The following is a 26,151-nucleotide window of genomic DNA, read 5'->3' on the forward strand; positions in this document are numbered from 1 at the left end:
AAAAAGTCAAAATTGTGAAATAAAAAGTTTAAATTTTTTACATTTTTCATTTTTTTTCAGTGGCAGAAACCCAAAAAATAGAATAGCGAGATGTAAACTCGCAATTCTGATGGGGAAGAAGTGAGTTTTAAACATGCAATTATGAGTTTCTAACTTGAAATTATGAGCTATAATCTCACAATTATGAGGAAAAAACTATTAAGAAAAAAGGCTGAAATTACATTTTTAAAAAAAATTTTTATTCTGTGGAGGAAACAAGCTTCCATACCAAATGTCTTTAATAAACTCTAAATATGCTTGAAGAAGGATATGTAATATTATAAATAATATTATTCTAGTAATTATAATAATTAGAAAAGAATCAAAAGGAAGTCTAGTTAGTGTGTGTGTGTACCAGGAAGGCGCAGAGCATGTAGAAGGTGATGAAGTAGATGATGGCGAAGCTGCTCCCACAAGTCATCTCTTCTCCAGGATTATAGTCTGACTCCGGATCACACAGCTTCCCTGGCATACATGCCAACATGATCTCCTGCCAGGCTTCACCTGTTGCACATCTACACCCCAAAACACCCAAACAATTATAAAACTTCAAACGTAATCCAATAAAGCATCTCATATTAAACACTTAAACTCCTAGATGAACTGACAGCAAAAAAAAAACAAAACAACAACAACAGCATCTTCATAAAGATTTAAAACTTCTTCACTGTGCCATTCATCTTGACGTAACATCTTCACCATGCCGTTCACTGACCTGAAGAGCAGAAGCACAGCCTGGGGGAACGTCTGAAAGTTATTGTTCCTGTTGATTTGCGTGTGGTCCACCATGGCGATTTTCCCAAACACCTGAAAGATGGAGTGAGTTCCACCGATGGTAAATCAAGTTGCACTGTGCTGTACTAAAAGGTAAAGTGTGTAATTTTTGAACCACACGTCACCAAGTACACTGAATGTGGGTGATTTGCATTTTAGACCTGTCATCAAATACACTCAAATTAAACAAAATTGTCATTTTTAAAGTCACCATGAAATCAAAATGGACAATTCCTATTTTATGGAATATTGCAGTATTTATTGTAAATGATTTATCCATGCACATCATACTTTTTTTTTTAAAATTCATGTGTCCTCATAATCTTTAATCAAAATATCTTCCCCTCCCTCTTGCAACGACTTCTCTTCTCTGATGATGCGTTTACTGGCGTGAGGGCGGGACAACCTGTCACTCACATGAGATTGACCAATAGCAAACCACAACCATCCAATCAATTCACCACTGACAAAATCAATTAAACTAACCTGCATTCCAATGACAGCGTAGATAAAGAAGAGCATGGCTATCAGCAAAGCGACATATGGCAGGGCCTGAGAAAAGAGCATAACACATATATATATATTACCGTACTATGGCAAATTGACCCCAAACAGAAACACTATTACTGTAAAGGAGTCACCTTTCTAATAAAGTGCATGACTAGTTTGTGGTAAACACAAAGGGAGAAAAGCATCAAGAATGTCTATATAACTGGGTTTTCATTCTGTTCTTCTGACCTGGAAGGACTTGATGAAGGTCCAGAGGAGGGTTCGAATGCCCTCCCCCCTGCTCAGCAGCTTGACCAATCGCATCACTCGGAAAAGACGGAAGAAGGTAATGGAAATGCGAGCACTGTCCTCTGTGTTCTGTGGGGGCGGAGTTAGTATCAGTGAACCAATCAGAGTAAAGAGATAACACAGGGCATCAGGCTGTATTAAGGCAGTCTGACCAGCAGAGGGCAGCACAATATACTTTTAAACTTTTTGATGGTTCATTTAGAGCCAAAATTGAGATTTTAGGAATTGAAAACTGAACGTCAATGATTATTAAAAGAACATAATATTTATACTGGTTTGACTGATCCAGAAACACTACCAGAGACCCTGCGTTTCATGCTTACATCCTAGAGAAGAAAGGAAGGAGGTAGAGGGGTGCATGCTGGAGAAAAATAAACCTTGCCATACTTGACTGCACGCATCAGCACAAGCATGGCTCTCTTGACCCAGATTTACTTCATGCCATCTTACAGTGGGCCCCCAAACCTCAAGGGTGAAAGGTCAGTTTGAGGTCACAACCTTACCTGACCTGATCCGACCTAATCTGACCTGACTTCAGGGGCCCCTTAACCATGCAGCAGTGTCAGCGCTACAAACGTGAGGGGCCGACGACCCCACACACACACACACACACACACACACACACACACACTCACACACACACAGTTCGTCACGTTTGGGTGACACTCCCCTATTTGACAAAATAGTCAAAGGATGTAAAACCAAAGCAAAATCTTAACAAAGCAAAACGAAGAGAAAAGAAACGTAAATATAAATTCAAAGAAACAACGTTGGGGTGGGTTAAGATGAGAGGTAACAATGTTTAATCAAAAGACAGAACTCAACCAGAACTCAAATCAGAACTCAAACGGAAACCTGAAAAGGAATGCAAACTGTAAAATTGGGCAAAAAGCCCAAGAGAGGCAGGATATCTTACCCCCGCCTCATCCACCTGAGGTGCCTCTGTGGGCTTTAAAATCAAAGACCTGAATTAATCACTCACACATAACGTTTGCACAGCCACTTACGCTTCAAAACGCATTCACAGACACTCTTAATATACAAACTCTATAATAACATTTCTAACCGATAGATATCAGGACAGCAAACTGGCTCGAACAACCTCAAGAACAGACAATCCTCTATTCAAAACTGCTTATAAGAACTGAAAAATGACAAGTGACCAGAGACAAATAGGACTAGATTCACATAAGGGGCTTATATAACACGAAGGTCCATCATGTGAGCTTATTTCTATCCCGTGGATTACATAAGCAGCTGCTGACAGCATTGACATACAATACAGCACACACATACATACACACGCATACAAATTAACAGGACAGTGATGGACTAGCACACACTTATGCAATGATTACAACTTTGTAAACAAGAGCGTATCCAAAAAAACGCTAAGCAACAGCAAAAGATGCAAGTATAACAAATCCATAATGCCACATTATGGAATATACATTCCTCTACATTCACATGCACTGATTGTTATAAAATGACATGTGTATTATAAATAGATGAATGCTATTAAGCTTCTGTAATCTTTGTATGATTAAAAATAATTCTTTGTAAAAAAAAAAAAAAAATTTCACTGAAAAAATATTTAGTAAATACATAATACAGTGTGACACTAACAACTAAGTAGCAACCAATACCACGCAGTGAAAACATTTCAAGTTTTGTAATAATTAACAATTTATGCACAGATCAAATGTCCTGTCATTATCTTTTTACTAGACAAATATGTCCACCAATGTCCACTATTAATGTAACCTCTGTAATTTATTTTTGCAAAGTCAAACAACTTTTAATTTAGCTTCCCTATTGCAAAGATAAACATGCTAAACAAAATATACTCCGTCCACACATTTGGTTTTGAGAACAGATCAGTTCTTGACTCTGAAAAAATAAAAATCAAACACCACACTCATCAACATTAAAACACTCACACAGTGGGAAGAAAATTCAGCATGTAATCAGAAAAAAAGATGAATCCTTCATCTGTGCAGAAAGAACAGACTCCAGACAGATATGGCTTCACTCATACAGCCTGACATCATCATAAACTTTTTACATATGCACGAGAAGCAGAAATTATAAGATGCAGTTTCTGGTTGTAGCGTTTGATGGTGCATGCGTTAAGCAGTCAGGCATTTGCACACACGCTTAGACACATACAATGTCTTTCTCTCCATAACAGCAACACAAGCCTTGAAGAACGTCAGTGTTCCAGTAGCACTGCAGCACCTCCATGCATGCGCCCTGCAAAAGAGTCACCACCCGAGGGCGCTCTAACGGTCCGATGCAAGAGAAGAAAGAGTCAGAAACAGTAGAAGAGGAAGAAGGAAGAAAGGAATGAGAGAAAAAGCAGAAAGAAAAAAAAAAGAAGGAAGGCATGAAGGAAGGAAAGCATGAAGCAAGGAAAGCAGAAATGAGATAGGATGGAAGGAGAGAAAAAGCAGAAGGAAGGAAGGAAGGAAGGAAGGAAGGAAGGAAGGAAAGCAGAAGTGAGATAGGATGGAAGAAGAGAAAAAGCAGAAGGAAGCAAGGAGACAAAGCAGAATGGAAAACATAAGAAATGAAGGAAGGAATGAGAAAAAGCAGAAAGAAAAACAAGAAAGGAAGGAAGGAAGGAAGGAAGGAAGGAAGGAAGGAAATCATGAAACAAGGAAAGCAGCAATGAGATAGGAAGGAAGGGGAGAATAAGAAAGAAAGAAAGAAAGAAAGAAAGAAAGAAAGCAGAAATGAGATAGGAAGGGGAGAAAAAGCAAAAAGGAAAGCAAGGAAGGAAGGAAGGAAGGAAGGAAAGCAGAAATGAGAGGAAGGGGAGAAAAAGCAGAAAGGAAAACAAGAAAGAAAGAAAGAAAGAAAGAAAGGAAAGTAGAAATGAGATAGGAAGAAAGGAAAACAAGGAAGGAAGGAAGGAAGGAAGGAAGGAAGGAAGGAAGGCAGAAATGGAGTAGGAAGGAAGGGGAGAAAAAGCAGAAAAGAAAACAAGGAAGGAAGGAAGGAGATAGGAAGGAAGGGGAGAAAGCAGGAAGGAAGGAAGGAAGGAAGGAATGAGAGGAAGGAAGGAATGAGAGGAAGGAAGGGGAGAAAAAGCAGAAAGGAAGGAATGATGGAAGGAAGGAAGGAAGGAAGGAAGGAACGAGATAGGAAGGAAGGAGAGAAAAGCAGAAAGGAAAACAAGAAAGGAAGGAAGGAAGAAAGGAAGAAAGGAAGGAAGGAAGGAAGGAAGGAAGGAAGGAAGGAAAGCATGAAGCAAGGAAAGCAGAAATGAAGTAGGAAGGAAGGGGAGAAAAAGCAGAAAAGAAAACAAGGAAGGAAGGAAGGAAGGAAGGGGAGAAAAGCAGAAAGGAAAACAAGAAAGGAAGGAAGAGGAGAAAAGCAGAAAGGAAAACAAGAAAGGAAGGAAGAAGGAAGGAAGGAAGGAAGGAAGGAAGGAAGGAAGGAAGGAAGGAAGGAAGAACATAAGCAGTAATGGAGGTCATGCAGCCTGTCTGAAGTCTACACACCTGCTCTACTCAAGCTCTCACTCCTCAGAGCTCTAAGAGCTCACTGAAGGAAGACAGAACAGAGAGACAGACAGTCACTCAGCAGACAGACAGACTACAGGTACATATTAACTGCATCTCGTAACACTGAACAGCCACTGTTAGATGTGATACAACGAGCCTGTGCTGCCATTCAGGGAAATACTGTTGAGCTCTACTCAGAAGATTCTACCTGATGAACATCTCTGTATAACACACTGATGGTGTTTTATTAGTTTGCTAGTGATTGGACGCTCAGCTTGGATATTTTAATCACTCGTTATGTAAATCAGCTCTGAGCTCCAGGGCCATTCTGTCTGGAGGTGAACAGGAAGTATTGGAAGAGAGGAAGTGCAAACTTCAAACGGACTACACCGCCTGGGAACTGACCGGAGGAGAATGGAGCGGGTGGCCGAGCGCCATCTGCAGAAAATGAAGCTAATGTTAGCAGGACATATCCCAGCATGCAACAGGGGATGGGCAAACCAGTCACTCCAACCACCGCAAGATTGGGTGAAAGTCACACATACCCCCGAGTGAGGATTAATGAGTATAGATACTGTACAAGCATGACAGATCAGACAGCAAGACACATCCGGGTAGAAACCAATGATTTGTACCTGCTGTCTTTGATCTGATGCTTTATATCTATAATTGCAGAATTCAGCAAGCCTGCAAGCCACTACAACAATGAGTGATAAAATGAGTTTCACAAGGTTTTTAAAATGATAAAATAATTATTTGATAAACAGATGAACAAATTCAAGGAAGTGTTCACCCAAAAATAACATTTCATCACCCTCATGTTGTTTCAAACCAGATTGAATTTTTGAAGAATTTCCAGACCACATTTTTTGCAATATCATGAAAGTGAATGACGAGCTCCAAAATGACACAATAAATGTATCTTAAAAGTGGTCCACACAACTTATGCCATATTCCACGTGAATTTTAACCTGCTATTCATTGAAAATCTTGAATCTGTGCTGTTCATTAAAGAAGTAGTGAAGTCTGATTCATTAACAAAACATTCTTGTAAGTTCTTTTCATTGAATCCAGTTCACAAAACTGATCTGAATGATTCATTCACAAATCAACTCACTGACTCAAATATCAAGCTGCAATGTTAAATAGGGGAATAATTACCTGCATATAAATATGTTTCCAAAACAAAAAAAAAATAATACCTAAAGGCCTGTTCACACCAAGAATCATATCGATAGAATCATATCGATATCGACATCAATGTCGAATATCATTCTATTTATTATAATAGTGCTCTGCAGTTTTGTCATCTGCCACTTTAAATGCTCAAGCTTTTTAAAGCAGGATGGATTCTGATTGGCTGTCAAAGTTTTTATTGTTCATCAGCTGAGTAAATTGTTCTGAAAATGATTCCAATGATATTGTTTCTCTGTGCTGTTATCGTTATAGTTGTATAGATTCTGCTATTATTTTATATTTAGAACAACTTTAAAACTATATCTTTATTGTTCACGTTATAGTTATCATCCTTGGTATGAATGGGCCTTAGGTAATACAGACCACTTTTATGACATTTATAGTTTTTTCATTTATTTTCTGCTTATTGCAGAAAAAAGAAGGATCAATTCATTATTGAAGATTTCTACAGGAAAAAAGGTGAGTAAATGATGACAATTTTCATTTTTGGGTGAACTATCTCTTCTAAAACAGCAAAAATGTAGTCTGATAGGCTTGATAGAAGACCTTGTGAAACCTCTTAAAGGTTTTATCACCATTGAAATGCACAAACAGCAAAAAAATAAAGATATAGAGGAAAAAAAATAAACAAAAAAACATAAAGACAAGACATAGGCACTCTCTAACTCTCTCTCACATACAAACACCCACAAACTCTCATAAACACATATCACATGTCCACATTCATACTATACAAGGACACGTACAGAGACTCAATGTACAACACATCCAATGAAAATGGCCACAATACAAACATCTATAGGGACGTATACAATATACACATATATACATTTATATATGGACGCTGGGACATGAGAAACTCCAGAAAAAATAGCACTGTAGCTCAGAAAGCAGAGTGACAGCCGTGTGAAAGGAGACACAAAACTAATATACATCTAAATAGCTACATATGTGTGTGTATTCCCTATATTATTGTTTGAAACTGGACAGTGATTGTGAGGTACAGGATTTTAAGTAGCACCACCACAGAGATCACACACAGAAACTCCATCACTGCTCTTAAAGGAACACCATCACTTTCCAGCACCGCCCTCCTCATGTCCAGCATTTAACTTAACAACATTTCAAGTATTTATATAACAACTAGGTAAAATTAACAAGGCATTAAAATAAAATAAAATAAAATAAAATAAAATAAAATAAAATAAATATTTGATGGAAAAACTCACACTTAATGTTGCAACTAAAATAAACTGAAATAAAATGTGACCCAGGACCACAAAACCAGTCATAAGAGTCAGTTTTTTGAAATTCATGCATCATCTGAAAGCTGAATAAATAAGCTTTTCTACTGATGTATGGTTTGTTATGATAGGACAATATTTGGCCGAGATACAATTATTTGAAAATCTGGAATTCGAGGGTGCGAAAAAATCTAAATATTGAGAAAATTACCTTTGAACAAAGTTGTCCAAATGAAGTCCTTAGCAACTCATATCCACTCACAAAAATACATTTTTGATATATTTACAGTAGGAAATTTACAAAATATTTTCATGGAACATGATCTTTAATTAAAGAGGGGGTATAATGCTATTTCATGCATTCTGACTTATTTACACTGTTAAAGAGTTGGACTCTCATACTAAACATGGCCAAAGTTTCAAAACACGAGTTGGACGTATGATGGAGTATTTCTGTGCCAAAAATACTCTTTCAAATCCTCACAAACTTCGGGGTCTTTTTTTCGAGTATGGGCCTGTGTGACGTCAACGGGGGCATAATTCCCTGTACGGGCACTTCTCCCGGAAGAGCGCGCGCGCACACGTTGACCAGAGAGAGAGCAAGAGCACGCCCATCAACGCGCTTCGTTCGGCTTTACGGAAGTCATCAGCAGCGCTGCACAGGACTTGCTCGAGAAAGATTTTTCACTTTGTTTTTAGACCACGAAATCAATAATGTCACCAAAGAAGTGTGTTTTTGGTTGTGAGGGAAAGATAACCTTGCTTCCCAAAGAACCCAGTGGAGCTGAGAGATTTGTGCTCAAGCATTACGTTGATGTGCTCTCGATATTTGTTAATAAAATAACCATAGAAACTGATAGTTTCAATCACTTTTTTTATTGGTTAAAATGAATGGAGAATAGCTTGTGTTTTCCGTGGTTGCTCGAGCCCTCAGGATCGGCGCTTATGGTTTCATAAACAAGGCCCAGTTCTACGCTGGATTTACAGATCGTTTGAAACTGAAAGATGGAGCGGTCACAGCGATAATGATCCCGGTCATGAGCCTGAACTGCAGGTGGTGAGTAAAACTGCTTCAAATGTCTGTTTTGTTGGCAATAGGTGGCAATAGGTAAAAGAAAAATCGATAATTTTGACCCATATAATGTATTGTTGGCTATTGCTACAAATATACCCGTGCGACTTATGGCTGGTTTTGTGGTCCAGGTCACATATAAATTTAAGTTGAAGTATTAAAAACTAAAATAAAAGGAAAACTGACAATACAAAAATAAAAGCCAACTCAAAATATGAATAAACACTATAAAAGTATAAAAATACTACAACAACACTGATAATATGAAGTTAATATAAAATGTTTTAGTAATATAAAACTATTTTCCTCATATTTTTACAAGCAGATCATTTAAGTGCTGAAGTTTCCATACTGACTTTGTTTGATGCTGAACATTTTAAGTGTGATGCCAAAAAGTAATGGTCTGTTCCTTTAACAAGTCATCAACCTTCCTGCCCACAAAAACTAATCATTAATGCTGATTTTGCTTGTAATCAGTAAAGCCATGGCCGTTAGAGCTTTACTTCATTACACAAAATCAGCAAGGCACAAATACATTCTTTTTTCTGAACTGATCTTGATGACAACTCTTAAACCAGAACAATATTGTCAAACTTTTGACGAGAACGTTTTTTGTCCTCACAGCACTTCAAGGAATAAAGTCATTATGAAGCAGAACACAAGCAAACAGGAGATCACATCTTGCCATACTTGCCTCTACAAGTTTCTATGGAGACAGAATGGAAGAACAAGCGTTAGACAAACCAGCTGATGGATTTGTGCAGTTCTTGCTGCACTTACACACATTTGGATGCGAGACAACAGATTTATGGTCCACACAAATACACAACAAAAAGCTAAGTAAGAGATTTCAGTAGTTCTCTCAGCAGCAGAGTCCTCAAGGTTCACAAGACGTTGTTTTATTTCAGATAAGCAGGGGAAATAGAAGGTGTGACTGTTAATGTTGTTAAGGTTAGCTAAACTACTTCACAAAACAAATAACTCAAGACAACATATAGTGAAACCTCGCAAAAAAACATCAGTGCCATTACAAGAAATGAAACTGACTAGGAAAATATATATAAATATATATATATATATATATATATATAAAATTTATTTTAATTTATTAAATGATTGCATTTATTAAATATATATAAAAAAAACAATATATATATATATATATATATATATATATATATATATATAATATCATTTATTTTAATTTATTAAATTTTATTACATTTATTAAATTTAATATATTTTTAATTATAATAATTTAAATTACATTTTATGAATTTATTAATAATAGCAATTTAATAATAAATTACATTTAAAAATATATTCAAACAGAAAATAGTCATTTTAAATTGTAATAATATTTCTCAATATTACTGTTTTTACTGTATTTTTGATTAAATAAATACAGCCTTGGTTTTTAATTTCTTAAAAAAAAACATAAAAAATCTTATAGACTCAAAATATATATAAATATACATAAAAATATAAATACATTTCAAATAAAAAAAGTTTTTTTTTTCTTTTGTACAGTAAACAATTTTGTTACGGCGTTGGGTCCCACTTGATGTCCAAATCTGTGTTCTGAAGCACATAATAAAGATATTCTTGTGGATATAATCTGTGTTGGGCACCAGATATGCTTATCTTGCAAGGCTTCTACACCTGGAAAGGCGAAAAACGGTTGTACTTACGTTGACTTCAGTGATAGCAATATCTACGACGCTACCGACAACAATTAAGGCGTCAAATGTGTTCCATGCGTCAGTGAAATAATGCTGTTAATAAAAGACACACCACACACAAGGAAGAGGGGAAAAGGAATGAATGGAATAGAATGAGGGAGGAAAAAAGAAGGTGCGGAGGACACACAGAAAGAAATACAGATGTTAGATCTCAGCAGTTAAAGAAACAAGTTGTCAGTTGAAAAGTACAGTACAGTAGCTCTTCCTGAGCTGAAATCTGAGCCTGTCTGAAGTAAAGGGTTGAGCGGATCAAAGAGGGGACACAGGGCCTAGAACTGTGCTGTACTTACATCAATCTCACTGAGCACTATGTCTACAATGCTGCCGATCACAACCAAAGCGTCAAAGACGTTCCAGGCGTCCCCAAAATACCCCTGAGAAATGCAATGGGGTGGACGGCCAGGGAATATGTGTGAGATTAGCAGTTAGTTGCAGTATATATCCGATTATGCAGAAATTCTTCATTTAAAAAACTGTTATCAGCTTATTTATTAAAGTATCAATCCACACCCAAAACAAAGTACACATATTTGGGCCTAAATTTAAGATTTATGAATTTGAATTGCACATAAAATGTTCCATCCAAATGGGTTGTTGAGTTTTAAAGTGCCCCTTTTATGCTATTTTAAAGGTTCCTAATTTCGTCTCCTACAATAAGTTTACATGAACCCAAGGTCAAAAAAATGGTTAATTTTCTCATAATATACTTTGCAGCATCACCTCTTTTCTCACGGTGTCTGAAACGGTTAGGATTCTATCTCTCTAAACCCCTCCTTTCTGAGAGTCTACTCTGCTCTGATTGGTCAGATGGCCCAGTCTGTTGTGATTGGTCTACCGTTTACAATGCGTAACGGAAAACAAACGCTCATTACCATATCTGAATTTAAGCTGTTAGCAGTATCGGTTTTACCATATCAATTCGAGTCCTCATCCTTTGGAAGTGCATGCGAAGTACTGTTAATTTCGTTAACTAAATCTATGACGAAAAATTACTTTTTTTCCATGACTAAGACGAGACGATGACGAGACAACACCAACGTCATTAAACGATAACTGACTATATCAACATGGAATATCACTGACAAAAAGATGAGAATAAAATGTAGTAAAAAAATAAAAACTTAACCAAAATATCTTTGTTTTTGTCAAAAAAAAAAAAAAAAAAAAAAAAGAGACGACAAAATATTACGGACCTCTTCGAGCTTTTAAGTTTGTGGTTGCCAGATGTCAAGATTTTAAATCCCCCAATTTTGAAGGATACATTTTCTGCCCTGGTGTTTTACTTAATCTGCAATCTGGCAACCAAATGACAACAATTGTTGTGATTATAACTTTGAGCAAAATAATTTAACCATTATGCAGCATGACAAAATTGTGAAAAAAAAAAAAGGTTTCATTGACTAAAACTAGACTAAAATGCCTAGACGTTTAGTCAACTAAAACTTGACTAAATTATATTATATTTAAAAAAGCATAATGGGGCACTTTAACAAACTATTGAACTTAATGTTATGAATATTTTTCAGTTATACATAAATGAAACAGGGTAAGATTTCTACCTCAAAAAAAAAAAAAAAAAAAACATTGCATATTTTATTTTTAACTATATTGCATCTATTTGATTTTATTTAAACAAGCATTTTTTTTCAAAATGTATTTATTCAAATAGTTTAGAATCATCATAAATCAGTTTATTGTGAAAACAATGAAATTTATTCCATTAAAAAATATGAGCATGCTAAAAATATGGCTAGCTGTGGATCAAGCAATATTCAATAATTAAAAATGTATGAGATTGAAACAAATTGGATTTATTCATGACAAATATATAAACCTGATCACACATTCAGTTTACTAGTACTATTAGAAAAAAACATATGCGTTTCATTTATGTATAACTGACAAGTACGTATTTATTAGTTTATGTTAAAACTGTTTAATCCAAATGGATGGAAATTTTAGATGCAATTCAAATACATAAATCTTAAATTAAGGTCTAAATATTTTTTTTTGAGCATATTACTATAAAATAGGAAAGTTTACTATATTATTATATAGTAAAGGAAGAACTGTGCTGTTATCAGATGATGGACTGAATCTGCTTGTGTCTAAGAGACACTGCTAGTCACGGCACACAGAAAAGCTGAAAACGACAGCACTGCACATCACGCTGAGACGCTTACTAGCATTCTGTCCTTCTTCGCAACACAAACCTGCATGTGTAAAAGTGGGCAGTGGGGCAGAGTTAACATTACAAACCTTGTGTAACCAATTGATGATATTAGAGAATGACATATTGAGGGACGTGTATTCATACTGCACTGTTCTGAATGTCCAAATGGGAAACTGTGTGATAATGTATACTGGTGTGTATCTATGTGTTTGAATTACTCACCCGGGGTTTGAAGGCTATCAGTTTGAGTACCATCTCCACAGTGAAGACGGCAGTGAAGACCATATTCAGGATGTCCATAACATAATTGAACAGCTCGGACTGACCGTAGTGCTGGGCACAGAAATGTATGATATTAAATTGCAGAAAATGTTTATGTGAAAGGCCAATTCATTGGATAAACATTTTTATACACCCTGTGTATTTTTATTCTATATATACACACACATCACATACCGTACAGACATGCACTAAAAGCTACAAACCAAACTTTTGATTTAATGGGGACTATAAAGAGCTAATTAATATGAATTACAGGTAAATAATAATATGTATTAATACATAGTTATATCTCTTCAAATAAAATTACAAAATGAGCATATGAAGCTATACGATTATAATACTTATAACTATCGAAGAATAAAGAAAGATACCTGCACGGCAAGACAGATGGTGTTGAGTAAGATCAGGACAAACATGATGTACTCGAAGCCGGTGGAGTTCACCACATACCAGAACTTATACTGGTACGGGTTCTTTGGGATGTACCTCCGGAGAGGACGCGCTTTTAATGCATACTCCACACACTGGCGCTGGGGAGGACACACATCAAATTATGCTTTCATTGTATTAATTAATGTACATGGTTATACAGGGTTTTAGATTTTATCTGAGAGGACGTCAAGTCATATGCACAATCATTAATAATGTAAAAATATACAATATACTATGGAAGCTTGTTTCTGCCACAGAAAAATAAATAAAATAACACTGATCACAATGCATTCTGGGATTGCATTATCTGTGAAGGATATATGCAATGCTCCCTTTGATTTAAAAAAGGAGATTCTTATAAGCCAGCATACTTTTGTAGCCTACTATATGGCAAAAGACTGCACTGGGATATATAGTCTAGAGATCAATGCCGTTCACAAGGGTTTGGGACAAAGCAATCCTATTTTATCTTCTCTTACCTGGTTCTTGTCCAGCTCACAGTTCTTGTACTCTTTCTCTCCCTGTTCCTGAAAGGTAACGATGACGAAACCCACGAAGATGTTCATCATGAAGAAGGCGATGATGATGATGTAGATGATGAAGAAGATGGAAATCTCCACACGGTAGTTGTAGATCGGACCCATGTTCTCCCGGTTGGAGTCTATGGCCTTGTACAGCAACCTTAGGAAAGACAACATGAAGAAAACTAAGAGAACAGAGAGCCAAGGAAAAACTACTTCAACACCCAGAGTTACGGAACAGCTATATTGTGTCATTCTGTCACTGTGTGTGTTAAACTAACAGAACATTTGAAGCAGTGTGGTGTTGTAATTACAGGAACAGCGTGGTACTGTTGGCATCGAGTTCACAGTGGCACTTACCAACAGCGCCAATACAAACACAAATATCACAATAACACACTCGTTCATTTCCCCCGTGGGTTTGAACAAGGAAACTCGACTGTCTGAGTAAGAACTCGCAATACAAGAATCAATATTTTTCATTTTGCAATATTCAATTACATTGAGCCATTTTAATAGGCTTATTAAAATAGTAGGCTGCTGATAACTGCTTGGGATATTTGCTCCTTTAAAATGGATGCATAAAGAGTAATACATGAAATATATAAAAGGGTTTTCATATGTGCTTTTATTTGATCTAAAAAAGGTGGTATTCTGTATCAGAGTTATAATACTGTGTATTGTTGAATGCTTACGCTGGCCAGCCTTCAAATGTGGACACTGTGAAAAGAGCCATCATGGCCATGAGTACGTTGTCGAAGTTGAAATCGCTGTTGTGCCAATGACGCTTCTGAATGATTGGCTGGTTCACATCTCCTTCCTTATACATGATATACGTTCCCCTGAGAGAGAGAAAAGGTTATTTTACTCTCTCTAAAAGCCGTTTCCTTCTGTGTAAGTTTGGTTATTACAAAAACTTGCAAGAAATGTATACATTTACAATAAATTTATGAAAGCAGTCTTATTTCATAAGTGCATGATGTCAAGTATGGCTAATTAACATCAGTGATGATTAAAAATTTCAATTAGACTCACTTGCACTCCTCTGGGCTGGACTTGGCTTCATCGTTACAACGGTAAAACTTCCCCTGAAGAAAAAGTAAAAAATATATATATTAAATAAATGCTGTTCTTTTGAACTTTCTATTCATCAAAGAATCTGAGAAAAAAGTATCAAGGTTTCCACAAAAATATTAAGCAGCACAACTGTTTTCAACTTTGATAATAATCAGAAATGTTTGTTGAGCAGCAAATCAGCATATTAGAATGATTTCTGAAGGATCATGTGACACTGAAGACTAGAGTAATGACGCTGAAAATTCAGCTTTGATCACAGGAATATATTACATTTTTAAATACATTTAAAAAAAACAAAACAGTCATTTTAAATTATAATGATATTTCACAATATTACTATTTTTATTGTATTTTTGATCAAATAAATGCAGCCTTTCAAAAACATTAAAAAACCGACCCATATATGAAATATTTTACCTTGAAGAGCTGTACACCAATGCAGGCGAACATAAACTGTAGCAGTGTGGTGACAATCATGATGTTTCCAATAGTCCTGATGGCCACAAACACACACTGGACCACATGCTGCAGAAGGCAAAGGTTAAAGGTTAGAGGTTGTCAGACAATTGCTTAAACAAATGGCCTATTTTTCCAAAACCATAAACGTTAAAATGTATGAAGACAATTCATATTGAAGTAAAGCAATGAGCAGAACCTTCAGTCCTTTAGCTCTGTTTATGGCCCTGAGTGGACGCAGCACCCTCAGAACCCTCAGAATCTTCACCACTGAGATGGCTGACGATCTGCAAGAGACACAAGCGCTCAAGTTACCAGAAAACATACAAAACAGAAGAAGAAATCCATGCTTTCCATTCCTTATGATACTGGTGTCTCTGCCTCGCTTATAAACTAGCTTAACCAGCAAGACTTGGTCAACTGACTTCATGATGCCACACAGTTTTGCTGGTGAACAGAGAGGAGATGCTTGTCCAACGGACCGACCAGCATCAAACGAGCATGTCCCATAGGGCAGAAAAACCACAAATGAGATCTCTTAAATATTTCAACTAGGCCATCTAGGCCAATTTATCCAAGCTGTGCTAGCCACATTCATTTTACAGCTTACTGTATGTTAACAATTGTCTTATTTGTCTCGTTTAAAATTATTTTCAAGAAGTTGATACTTAAAAAGCAAAGTCGATACTGTTGAGAAGTCATGAAAAAGCATTTATTTAGGCCTGTCAAATCGATTAAATCATAAAAGTTTGTGTTATATATATATATATATATATATATATATATATGTGTGTGTGTGTGTATTATATAAACACAAACTTTTATGTTAGATGCGATTAATCGTGATTAATCGTTTTGACAGCACTTTATTATATAAAGAATTATTGTTGTTGTAGTTGTTTATTATTAGTAATATTATTACTAAAAATATGAAACAAAATAAAAAAATTCTATTGTTATTCTTTGCTGTTAAATAAAAAAAAAACAAGTATTTAAGAAAAAACGATTTTATTTAATGTTTTTATTTAGTAATAATAATAATAATAATAAAGGTAAAATAAACTGTAAAATAAAAAATCTAGTTATCAAATATTTAAGAAAAAATATAATAATAATAATAATAATAATAATAATATGTAAATAAAAATAAAATAAGAAATATTACATTGTAAAATTTCAAAATAAAATAAAAAGATTTGTATTTAAGAAAAAAAGAATACGGTACAATTGTAAAATTATTAATATTAAATCAAATTTTTATAGCTGTCTAATTTGGGCAGAAAACAGTAGGGAGCCCTTAAAGCGTCTCTTATCAGATGGGGAAAATGGTTGGAATGTGTTTTAAGTGTAATAAGCACGTAATAAACATGTAATAAACATGTAATAAGCTACCCAAACTCAGAGCAAATGCAGAGAAGAGCAGTTTGTGTGAACTGAGACATTCTGGGATGATGAAAACACCATATCATGAGCTGCTCACGTGTTTCCACGCCTCACCCTGAAACACGTAGCGTATATATTTATTTAATTAAATTGCAGCCTTTGTGATTTCATAATCACACTAAGCCATATCGCAATTTTGGTTTTATAACGATTAATCGTGCAGCCTTCAAATATAACCGTCACTCACTGAATTCCGAAGGACACCAGCGACACGCCAACCACCAGCAGATCTAGAAGATTAAAGTAGTTCCTGCAGAACGCCCCCTTGTGGAGAAACGCGCCATATGTGGTCATCTGACAAAACAAGAGTAGATGGTCAACAATTGCCCTACCGTAATGAAGGGCATACAGAGAACAGCAAATCACACTCTCAAACAGAGTTCTCTCACACACACACACACGCATAGACAGAAACACAAATTTACACTCCTTAATATCACTCTTTTTTAAGGGTGGCGTGCTCGGAGTTGAACTAAAGGCGAGATCCTAGCGCTAACTCCGCCAAACCCTCACGGCTTGAGTCAACATGAATGTAGTAGTAAGCTCTGTTTCACAATCCGCCACTAGGGGGCCTGGCAATAAAACATGCTGTTTGTTGCCGAGCTTTGATGGGGACTAACTTATGATAGAAGAAATACGCATCGACAGAAAGAATACAGGAGGAAAAGACAAAAGAGCAAGAGAAGAGTCAGAAAGAAAGGGAACCTATCTATTAGGCGATCTGAAATGAGAACTTCCCTTACTGTCACATTCATGTGAGCCGTTTTTTTTTTTTTTTTCCTTGAGAACATTGCGCCCTGTTCCCTTGGCAAGATTCGGTAAAGAAAAGAGGGGGAAGAAGCTCCTACTGCAACTTCATATTCAGCAGGCAGAGAAAAAACCAGCCAAAACCAAAGCAAGTCGCTCCAAAATCATGAATGCAAAGGAGTCGTTTGCTGAATGTATATGAATACAGATGCAGCCACACACCACGAAGGCAAGCACTGGGTTACATGAACGTTGGCTGCTGATCGGAGACCAATTTTAGATAACTACATCAAAATTTTTAGGTAAACAACTTACAAAATTTCATAAAACATTTTAAGGTAGAAGTTGCTGGTCTAAGATCAGCACTTATGAGAATCTCTCCACAAAACAAGAAGCTGTGTTCAAAATGTAATACTAGCCTACTATTTACTAAATACTGCACAGACCTCATCATGTCATGTGACAACAGTATGCTAATAGCATTGTCACATGACCTCATCACACTGCATGTGAGTGACGTCCAGTTAGCATCTAAAAGATAATAATGGGTATTTCACATTTTTAAGTTAACTTTAAGTCAAATTTTTGGCATCTCATCAAAAATAAGTTAAAAGACAAAGCGGTAATAATTTCCAGGTTTATTCATTTCACTAGAAATTAAAGCTCAAGAAATGCACAGTGAATTGTGGGTACAGTGTCTTGACGTCTTTAACACTGTATGTGTGTTCAGGTTTCAAAAGCATCAGATGTGTAAAAAGTGTTTTTTAGAGTAATTAAAACAATAAAAACTGGTTGCCAAGTGACTTTTTTCAACTGAAAACATAATATATGTATATTTAATCGAAATGCAAGAATGATAATCTTACTCTTGCTCAAGTTTTTCTTGCATTTGAACATTTTAAGAGCAAATTTACAATTACTGTTTTTGTGACAGGAAATGTTCAAACAGCTAAATAATTTCTCAGATTTACTAATAATTTCTCAAGCAGTGTTACTGTCACTCAAATCAGTGTTGTTATTATTGACTATTAAAAACTATTACTATTAGTAAAAAAACTATTAAAAAAATATTATATATATTTAAAATAATTTTAAATAAATAAATAAACAAATAAATAAAATAAAATAAATAAATTATAAATTATATATACACAGTGTTCTGTGCCACACAAAAGTTTACAACGCATTTGTAAATATTTCTTTATTACCTCAAAAGGTGTTACTGTAACTCAAATCAGTGTTGTTATTGTTAACTAAAACTAATAAAAATAATTTTTGGTAATTGAAATGAAGCTGAAATAAAATAAAATATACATACTAGATGAAAAACTTGAAAATTAGAAATGTTGCACTGGCATTTACATCTGCAACATGACATTTTTAAGTTACTAAAACTGAAAAATAAATCGAAGAGCTAGAGTTCAGATGCAAAAGCCACTAAACTTTCGCTTCAAATCCACTAAATCCCAGCGTCAGAAATACCGGTTCGTTGGCAAAAACCACTAAACGCCACTTCCCTTTGTCAACAAAAGCCTCAAAGTCCACACACGAAAACAATCGGAAGACGTGAATCGAATCATATGATTTCAAGATGAATGACGGTGTGCATATGAGCCGGCATTAAATTGCTGAGCTGCAATTTTTTAATCATGTTTTGTCCATCGTTTACCATTGTTTACCAATGACAGAAATTACTATGTCTAAATGTTGTCCAAAGAGGTGGACTTAGAGGTTTTTGCAGCAAAAGACAGTCAAATAAATACCAATTAATTGACTAAAGTGACATTTTTGAAAATAAGGCATTTCAATAATAACCTTTTCATTGCCATTAAAGTTAAATTACTAAACCTAAACATAGGAGCCTGGTAAAAAATGCTCTTTTAAAAGAAAACATGTCAGACTGTCTTAAGGCCAATTCACACTGCACCGACAAACGGCAACAAACGCCAACAAACTCGTCTGTTGGAGTTTGTTGGATAGGTGTGATACCCCTGTTGGCGTCTGTTGGAGTCTATTGACGTTGGTCGGAATCTGTTTTCACCCGACTGAACCTGTTTAATCGGCGTTTGTTGGGTCGTGGAATGTCTGAGCAGTGTGAACAGTTTTCCAACAAACGGCAACAAACTCTGACGTAATCTGACCTGGCCACGAACCGTTGCCATGACGATGAGGCAAGTCCCCTGCAAAAACAGCTGTTTGATCGTGCCCGCGCCTCACGCACACACAACAAAGCACTTTAAACGTGACATCGCAGCTTGTTCATTCTAAAAAATAATACAGTTAAAAAAAAAAAAAAACATATAAAAGGTACAATAGTCTGTAGTGCAATCCGTGCCTTTCAGCAATAGCACTGCTCCACTTCACTGAAAGAGAGCGGTATAACCACCATGAGCAACGCAGGTTTACCTTCAGTTTCGTTTCAAATTAATTCGTTTTGGCTTGTTTAGCTACATGGTTGTATAGGCCTATGGGTCACGTAAATAAAAAGGGTCGCGCTAAAAAAAAGTTTAAAAACCGGTGTATACCAACCGCAACGCAATAGGTTGCGATCAGATCGATGGCTACAGCGCTTCGGATTTCAGGGTAGTATTTTGGTTTTGCCTCAATACTTTAATACAATGAAAATATATATATATATATGATACTATATTATTAATATAATAAACTTGCCTGACAATATCGTTAACATGGTTACACGTATGTAGTTGTGGAATTTTCCCAGTCAGACTTGACTCTTTGTGACTCGTTTTTTGGTGTTTGTTGGGGCAGTGTGAACATGACAGTTTTTTCTCATAGAATTCTAAATCCAACGGCCAACTTGTTCGTTGGCGTTTGTCGGTGCGGTGTGAATTGGCCTTTAGAGGTTTTTGCAATGGAACTCTTCAAATATAAACAGTATTCTGTGCCATACAGAACATTTGCATATTGCGCACAGTATACTATAAACTGACGGGATAGTAAGAATAGCATTGTAGTATGATATTCTGAACACAGCCAGAGAGAATTACTGCAGCTTCGTTAAATAACAACTGTGCTGCCCCGTGTGGCGCAGGAGGTCACATTGCATCGATATGCACTCAGTCAAGGGGTTTGAACCATGTTCTGTCCAAGCATGGTTGTATTTGCCCCCTCTTTTATGGACTGGATACGGGCCAATCGGTTATGAAGGCATGAGAGAGGCAGTGTTGTTTTTTTATTTCACAAAGAGTTGCATAGTTTCATTTTTTTGAATTGCTTTCTTTCCTCAACAAAAAAGCATTTTAGTTTCACAGACACATCCTGTGTGAATTCTCCAGATCGGTTTCCTTCAAACTTCCTTAACCCCACTTTGACCAATCAGGGTTGAGTTCAAGCCCTGTCATTCTCCCCAAAAGAAAAGGGAAAACCTGACAACTCTTGTGCTGTGTTTGATGAAGATGTGCTTTCATGTTCTGAGACATTTCTTTTCTTTTAGTCTTTTAGTAAAAGAGGTGCCATGGTTTAAAAAAAGAGAAAGAAAAGAGATTGATCAAGCCAGGTAGTACTGAATTAGCAGGTGACACACATGGAGAGAATGCAGCCAGGCCTGTGTGCCGAAAGGTTACCTTCAACACGATCTCAAATGTAAACATACTAGTGAAGACATAATCTGCATAGCCTAGGACCTGGAATAAACCAGACGGTTACAGCGTTACTGTACATACACCACACACAACACGAGCACAGGGCAGGACATTTACCTTTAACACGATCTCTACAGTAAAGATAGCCGTGAAAGCATAGTCAAAGTAACCAAGTATCTGCAAAGAGCAATGTACATGTTTAACAAGGATTAAGGACATTTAGCAATCATCATTTACCATCAAAAAATATATATATTATATTAAGAATTGTAGGTAAATGTGGTTTAGTTTAGTTAAGTAATAGTGTCTGTTGTGGTAACACCACAAAAACATTACTCTTTCAGTGAAGGAAGTCCTTAGTTTGAAAGAAAAGGGTTAGCAGATATGAAGAGATGAAGGAATAACAGATGCACAAAACAACTGATCATATAAAACTCCACTAGTTTCATCTCAAATATCACATTTAACACTTTTAAAGGGTTAGTTCACCCCAAAAAAAAAAGAAAAAAGAAAATTATTCTGTCATTTGCTCATCCTCATGTTACTCCAAATCCATAAGACTTTTGGACACAAGGAGACACAAATGAAGATATTTTAATGAAATCTGAGAGATTTCTGTCCTAAAGTCTATTCTCCCAAACACTGATACTTCAAAATGTTCATAAAGAGATTGTAAAATAAATCCATATGAATCTAGCGGTTTAATCCAAGTCTTCTGAAGAGACACGGTCGCTTTATGTGATGAACAGATTTAATTTAGGCTTTTATTTATAAATAAACATTTATCTGCTATGACAGAAATCTCTCAGATTTCATTAAAAATATTTTCGTTTGTGTTCCGAAGATGAACGAAAGTCTTATGGGTTTGGAACGACATGAAAGTAACATATACTTGTTTCACTTTATCTGTAAATGCTTTGGAAAGCTCTTATTTAATCATAAAATTGAATAACTTAATTTTCATAATCACAATCTGAGTACATAAACTACATAGTTCTTAACCCAAAACTTCAATTATTATTTGATAACAATTAACTATCATTTACAATGTTGTTTTAGTTGAATATATTGAGTATGAATATTCTTGACATTTGCAGAACCAGCTAGCTTCTGTATGTGTATGTACGTTTTACTCACAATATTACGGGCAGAGAAGTTTCTGATTGGGTCCTCAGCTGCCAAGGAGGCGGAGCTTAGCATAATGAACACGAGGATGAGGTTGGTGAAGATGTGGTGGTTTATCAGCTTGTGGCAGGCGACTCGAATTCTATAGAGAGAGAGAGAGAGAGGAGGAGACACTGAAAAACATCTTGAACACTATATGTGTGTCAAAAAAAGGCTTTTCTAAGAAATTAAAATAATAAAATCGATTGCCTTGTGACTTTCTTTAGGAATTAGAAACGTGGATTTATTCAAAATGCAAAAACAACAGTCTGACCCTTGCTCAGGTTTTTCTTGTATTGTTCAAAACGATAAACACATTTTGTGGTGACATTCCTGGCAACTAAAAATGAACATTTGAAGAATAAATTTATCATGTTTTTGTGACAGGCTCTGTTCAAACACAAGTGTTGTAACTTTAATAAAAATTAAAAAAATTCTCAAACGGAGTTACTATGACTCAAAACAGTGGTTGTTAATGTTTTCGGTAATTGAAAAAGCTGAAATAAAATTTAATATAAGATTTAAAAAAAAAAATACTTACATTTAAACAAAAATTAGAAATATTGCCTTTGGCAACTAACTGAAATAAATAAGTTTAATTATTAAAATTATTAAAAATAAAAATAAAAATAAATTAAAGCTAAATAAAAATACAAAAAAGACAAAGGCACATAACAAAATTACAAAAGCTTAAAATAAAATGAAAACTGAAAAAAAAAAAAAAGCTCATCCAAAATATTAACAAATACTACATTAGTACATAAATAATACTAAAATAAAATGCTAGCAACACTAAAGTCATGGGTTTGATTCTCAGGGAATGTATAAACAGATATGAATATCTTGAATGCAATACAAGAATAAAAGTATCTGCCAAACGCATAAATGTAATGTAAAAAGACAGTTATTCGTGCGTAAATGTCTACATGTGTCTTTGTTCCTGTCTATTTTTGTGTATGTTTGAGCAGACTTCAATGTGACACATACGGGTTTGTGTTGCTAAAGATGAAGAACGCACTGCCCTCTGGGATTGGAGTGATTTTCTCCTTCTTAACGAGCTCTGAGATCTGTGGGCGGGGCCCCGCAGGAACGTCCGGCTCTTCTTCATCCTCCTCTGTAACGCGGACACAATGATCAGGACAAGTATGCAAAAAAAAAAAAAACATCTTCAATGTGCAACCACATGATATAGTTCTTTACCTGCATTCTCCTTCTCATCCTCCTCTCCAACCTGAAGGAAAGGAAGCAATGCTATTATATCCTGCTACTAACACAAAAACACATAAAACACACAAACATGCATAAACTAGTTACCTTGGGATCATCTTCAATTTCATCAATTTCATCACTTGGGAAAAAAGGCGAGAAAACAAGCACTGTAAAATGCAGCACACGAGCAGCGGAAACTAGCTCAAGGTCCTCAGTGTTTGATTAAATGACCTCTACAAGGTTTTATCATTTACCCTTTCTTCTTATCATCATTGTCTGTGTTCAGAGACTCTGCGTCTGCAAGGTTGTCCACAGCGATAGCCAAGAACACATTCAGAAGAATGTCTAGGTGTCAATGTGTTAAGCAAACCTACAGCATTATACTGTAATGCTCATAAGCAAACAAGAAACTTTTGCAATGCAATACAAAATGCAATAAGAGAGCTCAATATTTTTAGCCTTTTCACAATATTCAATATGTCTTGACTACAACAAATGGCTGGTATTACTACAACAAGCTTCTTCCCATGTTGGTGACATCACTAACCCTAAAACTGACATTAACCCTGCCCCCGAGAACACGCAACAAAGGGGGTGAGGCCATGTTGGGCTGCTTTAGAGAAGAGGACGAGTTGTTGCAGTAGAGTGTTGTTACCATGCCGCCATTTTACACCAGACTGCTTCACAAACGAGGGTCAATTCATGCTAGTTGAGTTGAATCAGCTCCACAGCAACTACATAAATTTATCCACTATCCATTCAGAAACGTCCAGTTGCATTCTAAAAGTTGTAATTTCTTACTGAGTCTCTCCATCAGTGTCTGACTCCAGTTTGAACAATGTAAGGCTGAACACCATTACTGATAATCGTTATTTTGGCTGCATGAGATTCTCCAGTTTTGTTGTTGTTGAGCAACGGAAGCGTGAGCTGTTAAAGCTCCACCCTCTTCTGGAAAGGGGAGCGGGAGCAGCAGCTCATTTGCATTTACAGGGACACACAAAAACAGCATGTTTTTGCTCACACCCAAATAGGGGCAAATTTGACAAGCTATAATAAATGAACTGTGGGGTATTTTGAGCTGAAACTTCACAGACACATTCTGGGGACACCAGAGACTTATATCACATCTTGTAAAAGGGGCATTACAGGTCCCCTTTAATCAGAGTAGTAACTAGGGACTAGGGTTCAGCTGCCCCATTCAAGACAAAAACGGCAAAGGGGTGGGACTTAACTCTCTGATTCATGGGCAACACATCCCAGGAATTAAAACTACAAACTTTACTAACCGCCCAATTAGGCTATCACCAACACGTCTGACGTCTAAGAAGATGAACTGACTTCTTAAGGTAATGACAAAAAATCCCTACTTTGTTTTTCTGCTTCCTTTTTTGGCTTCATTAGGAAGTCAACAGAAGTAAGAGGAGGATACAGTTTCCACAGATGAAGAGAATGATGAAGTAGATGCACACAATCATTCCTGATGATGATGGGCCACCGTATGCCATAATTCCATCGTACATGACGGCATTCCAGTCTTCACCGGTCAGAATCTGAGAACAACATTGTGACACATGAGCAAACACATATCCCATTAAAATAACATTTAAAAAAAGACAAGGTGCTCACAGACACACCTGAAACACAGTGAGCAAGGCCTGAGGGAAGTTGTCAAAGGTGCTCCTCTTTGTTTGTGTCTCGTCGAAGTTAAACTTGCCGCCGAACACCTGCATACCGAGGAGGCTGAAGATGATGATGAAGAGGAACAGCAGCAGCAGTAGAGATGCGATGGACTTCATGGAGTTCAGGAGAGATGCCACCAAGTTACTGAGAGATGCCCAATGACTAAAGGCAAAAAAAATAAACTGTGTAAAAAAAAAAAGTGCATTATGCTTTTTCAGATATTGCCTTTCATGTAGTGTGTGATATAGCTGTTTGTGACTGTAAAAGGTCTGCAACATTTCAAAGATTAAAGTACACAATAAATGGAGTTGAGGAAGCCTCTGGAGCTGAAATTCAGATATGGAAATAAGTGTTTGCTTTCCAACACATGCTGTAAGCTGCAGAACAATCACAACAGACTGGGACCAATCAGAACAGAGTAGTCTCTCAGAAAGGAGGGGTTCAGAGAGACTGAATCCTTTATCGAACCGTTTCAGACACTGTGAGAAAAGAGGTGATGCTGCAATGTATATTATGAGAAATTAAAGTGTTTTTTTGAAGTTGGATGCATGTAAACCTATTGTAGAAGACCTCCAAAACAAAATTAGGAACCTGGCATAACAGAGGCACATTTGCATAATGGCATAATGGAGGCACATAACAATTTTAATTTTCCGATCCCTTACCGTGTGACTTTAAAGATCCTGAGAAGTCGTACACATCGAAACACTGAGATGCCGAGAGGTGACATGATCTCAAGCTCCACTAGGATCGTCTCTGTGATGCCTCCGCACACCACAAAGCAGTCAAAACGATTAAAGAGAGACACAAAATAAGCCTGCAGGCCCAGACTGTACATCTTCACCAACATCTCGCATGTGAACAGGGCCAGCAGCACTTTATTGGCCACATCTACAGGAGAAAACCAATCAGGGTCAGAAAAGAGAGGATATAGTGAGAACGTGAAGCAGTCATGATCTTTTAGCTTGAGCACAAATACACGCAGCGCTC

General features: G+C 36.3%; 1 protein-coding gene across 13 annotated transcripts in view; it reads right to left on the reverse strand.

Moving 5' to 3' along the window:
* The window catches only part of cacna1da (calcium channel, voltage-dependent, L type, alpha 1D subunit, a), a 92,591-nt gene that overhangs the window by 17,952 nt on the left and 48,488 nt on the right, over window positions 1–26,151 (reverse strand). For 4 of the 13 annotated variants that reach the window (XM_051912549.1, XM_051912542.1, XM_051912543.1 and 1 more), the window contains exons 14-36: window positions 25,827–26,052; window positions 25,116–25,323; window positions 24,911–25,031; window positions 23,736–23,826; window positions 23,587–23,620; window positions 23,473–23,503; window positions 23,260–23,386; window positions 22,246–22,375; window positions 21,226–21,285; window positions 16,947–17,053; window positions 15,516–15,603; window positions 15,278–15,385; window positions 14,819–14,871; window positions 14,479–14,625; window positions 13,742–13,943; window positions 13,202–13,360; window positions 12,771–12,881; window positions 10,325–10,408; window positions 2,528–2,560; window positions 1,552–1,680; window positions 1,300–1,365; window positions 755–846; window positions 395–554 (exon numbers count right to left, since the gene is read on the reverse strand). In XM_051912549.1, coding sequence (XP_051768509.1) covers window positions 395–554; window positions 755–846; window positions 1,300–1,365; window positions 1,552–1,680; window positions 2,528–2,560; window positions 10,325–10,408; window positions 12,771–12,881; window positions 13,202–13,360; window positions 13,742–13,943; window positions 14,479–14,625; window positions 14,819–14,871; window positions 15,278–15,385; window positions 15,516–15,603; window positions 16,947–17,053; window positions 21,226–21,285; window positions 22,246–22,375; window positions 23,260–23,386; window positions 23,473–23,503; window positions 23,587–23,620; window positions 23,736–23,826; window positions 24,911–25,031; window positions 25,116–25,323; window positions 25,827–26,052 — 2,567 coding nt within the window. Of the gene's footprint in view, window positions 1–394; window positions 555–754; window positions 847–1,299; window positions 1,366–1,551; window positions 1,681–2,527; window positions 2,561–10,324; window positions 10,409–12,770; window positions 12,882–13,201; window positions 13,361–13,741; window positions 13,944–14,478; window positions 14,626–14,818; window positions 14,872–15,277; window positions 15,386–15,515; window positions 15,604–16,946; window positions 17,054–21,090; window positions 21,151–21,225; window positions 21,286–22,245; window positions 22,376–23,259; window positions 23,387–23,472; window positions 23,504–23,586; window positions 23,621–23,735; window positions 23,827–24,910; window positions 25,032–25,115; window positions 25,324–25,826; window positions 26,053–26,151 lie in introns of all 13 variants that reach the window. The other 9 variants (XM_051912551.1, XM_051912541.1, XM_051912547.1 and 6 more) reach the window with 5 other exon arrangements.

The sequence above is a fragment of the Ctenopharyngodon idella genome, chromosome 11 (genome assembly GCF_019924925.1).
Source record: "Ctenopharyngodon idella isolate HZGC_01 chromosome 11, HZGC01, whole genome shotgun sequence".
In the NCBI taxonomy this organism is placed as follows: domain Eukaryota; kingdom Metazoa; phylum Chordata; class Actinopteri; order Cypriniformes; family Xenocyprididae; genus Ctenopharyngodon; species Ctenopharyngodon idella.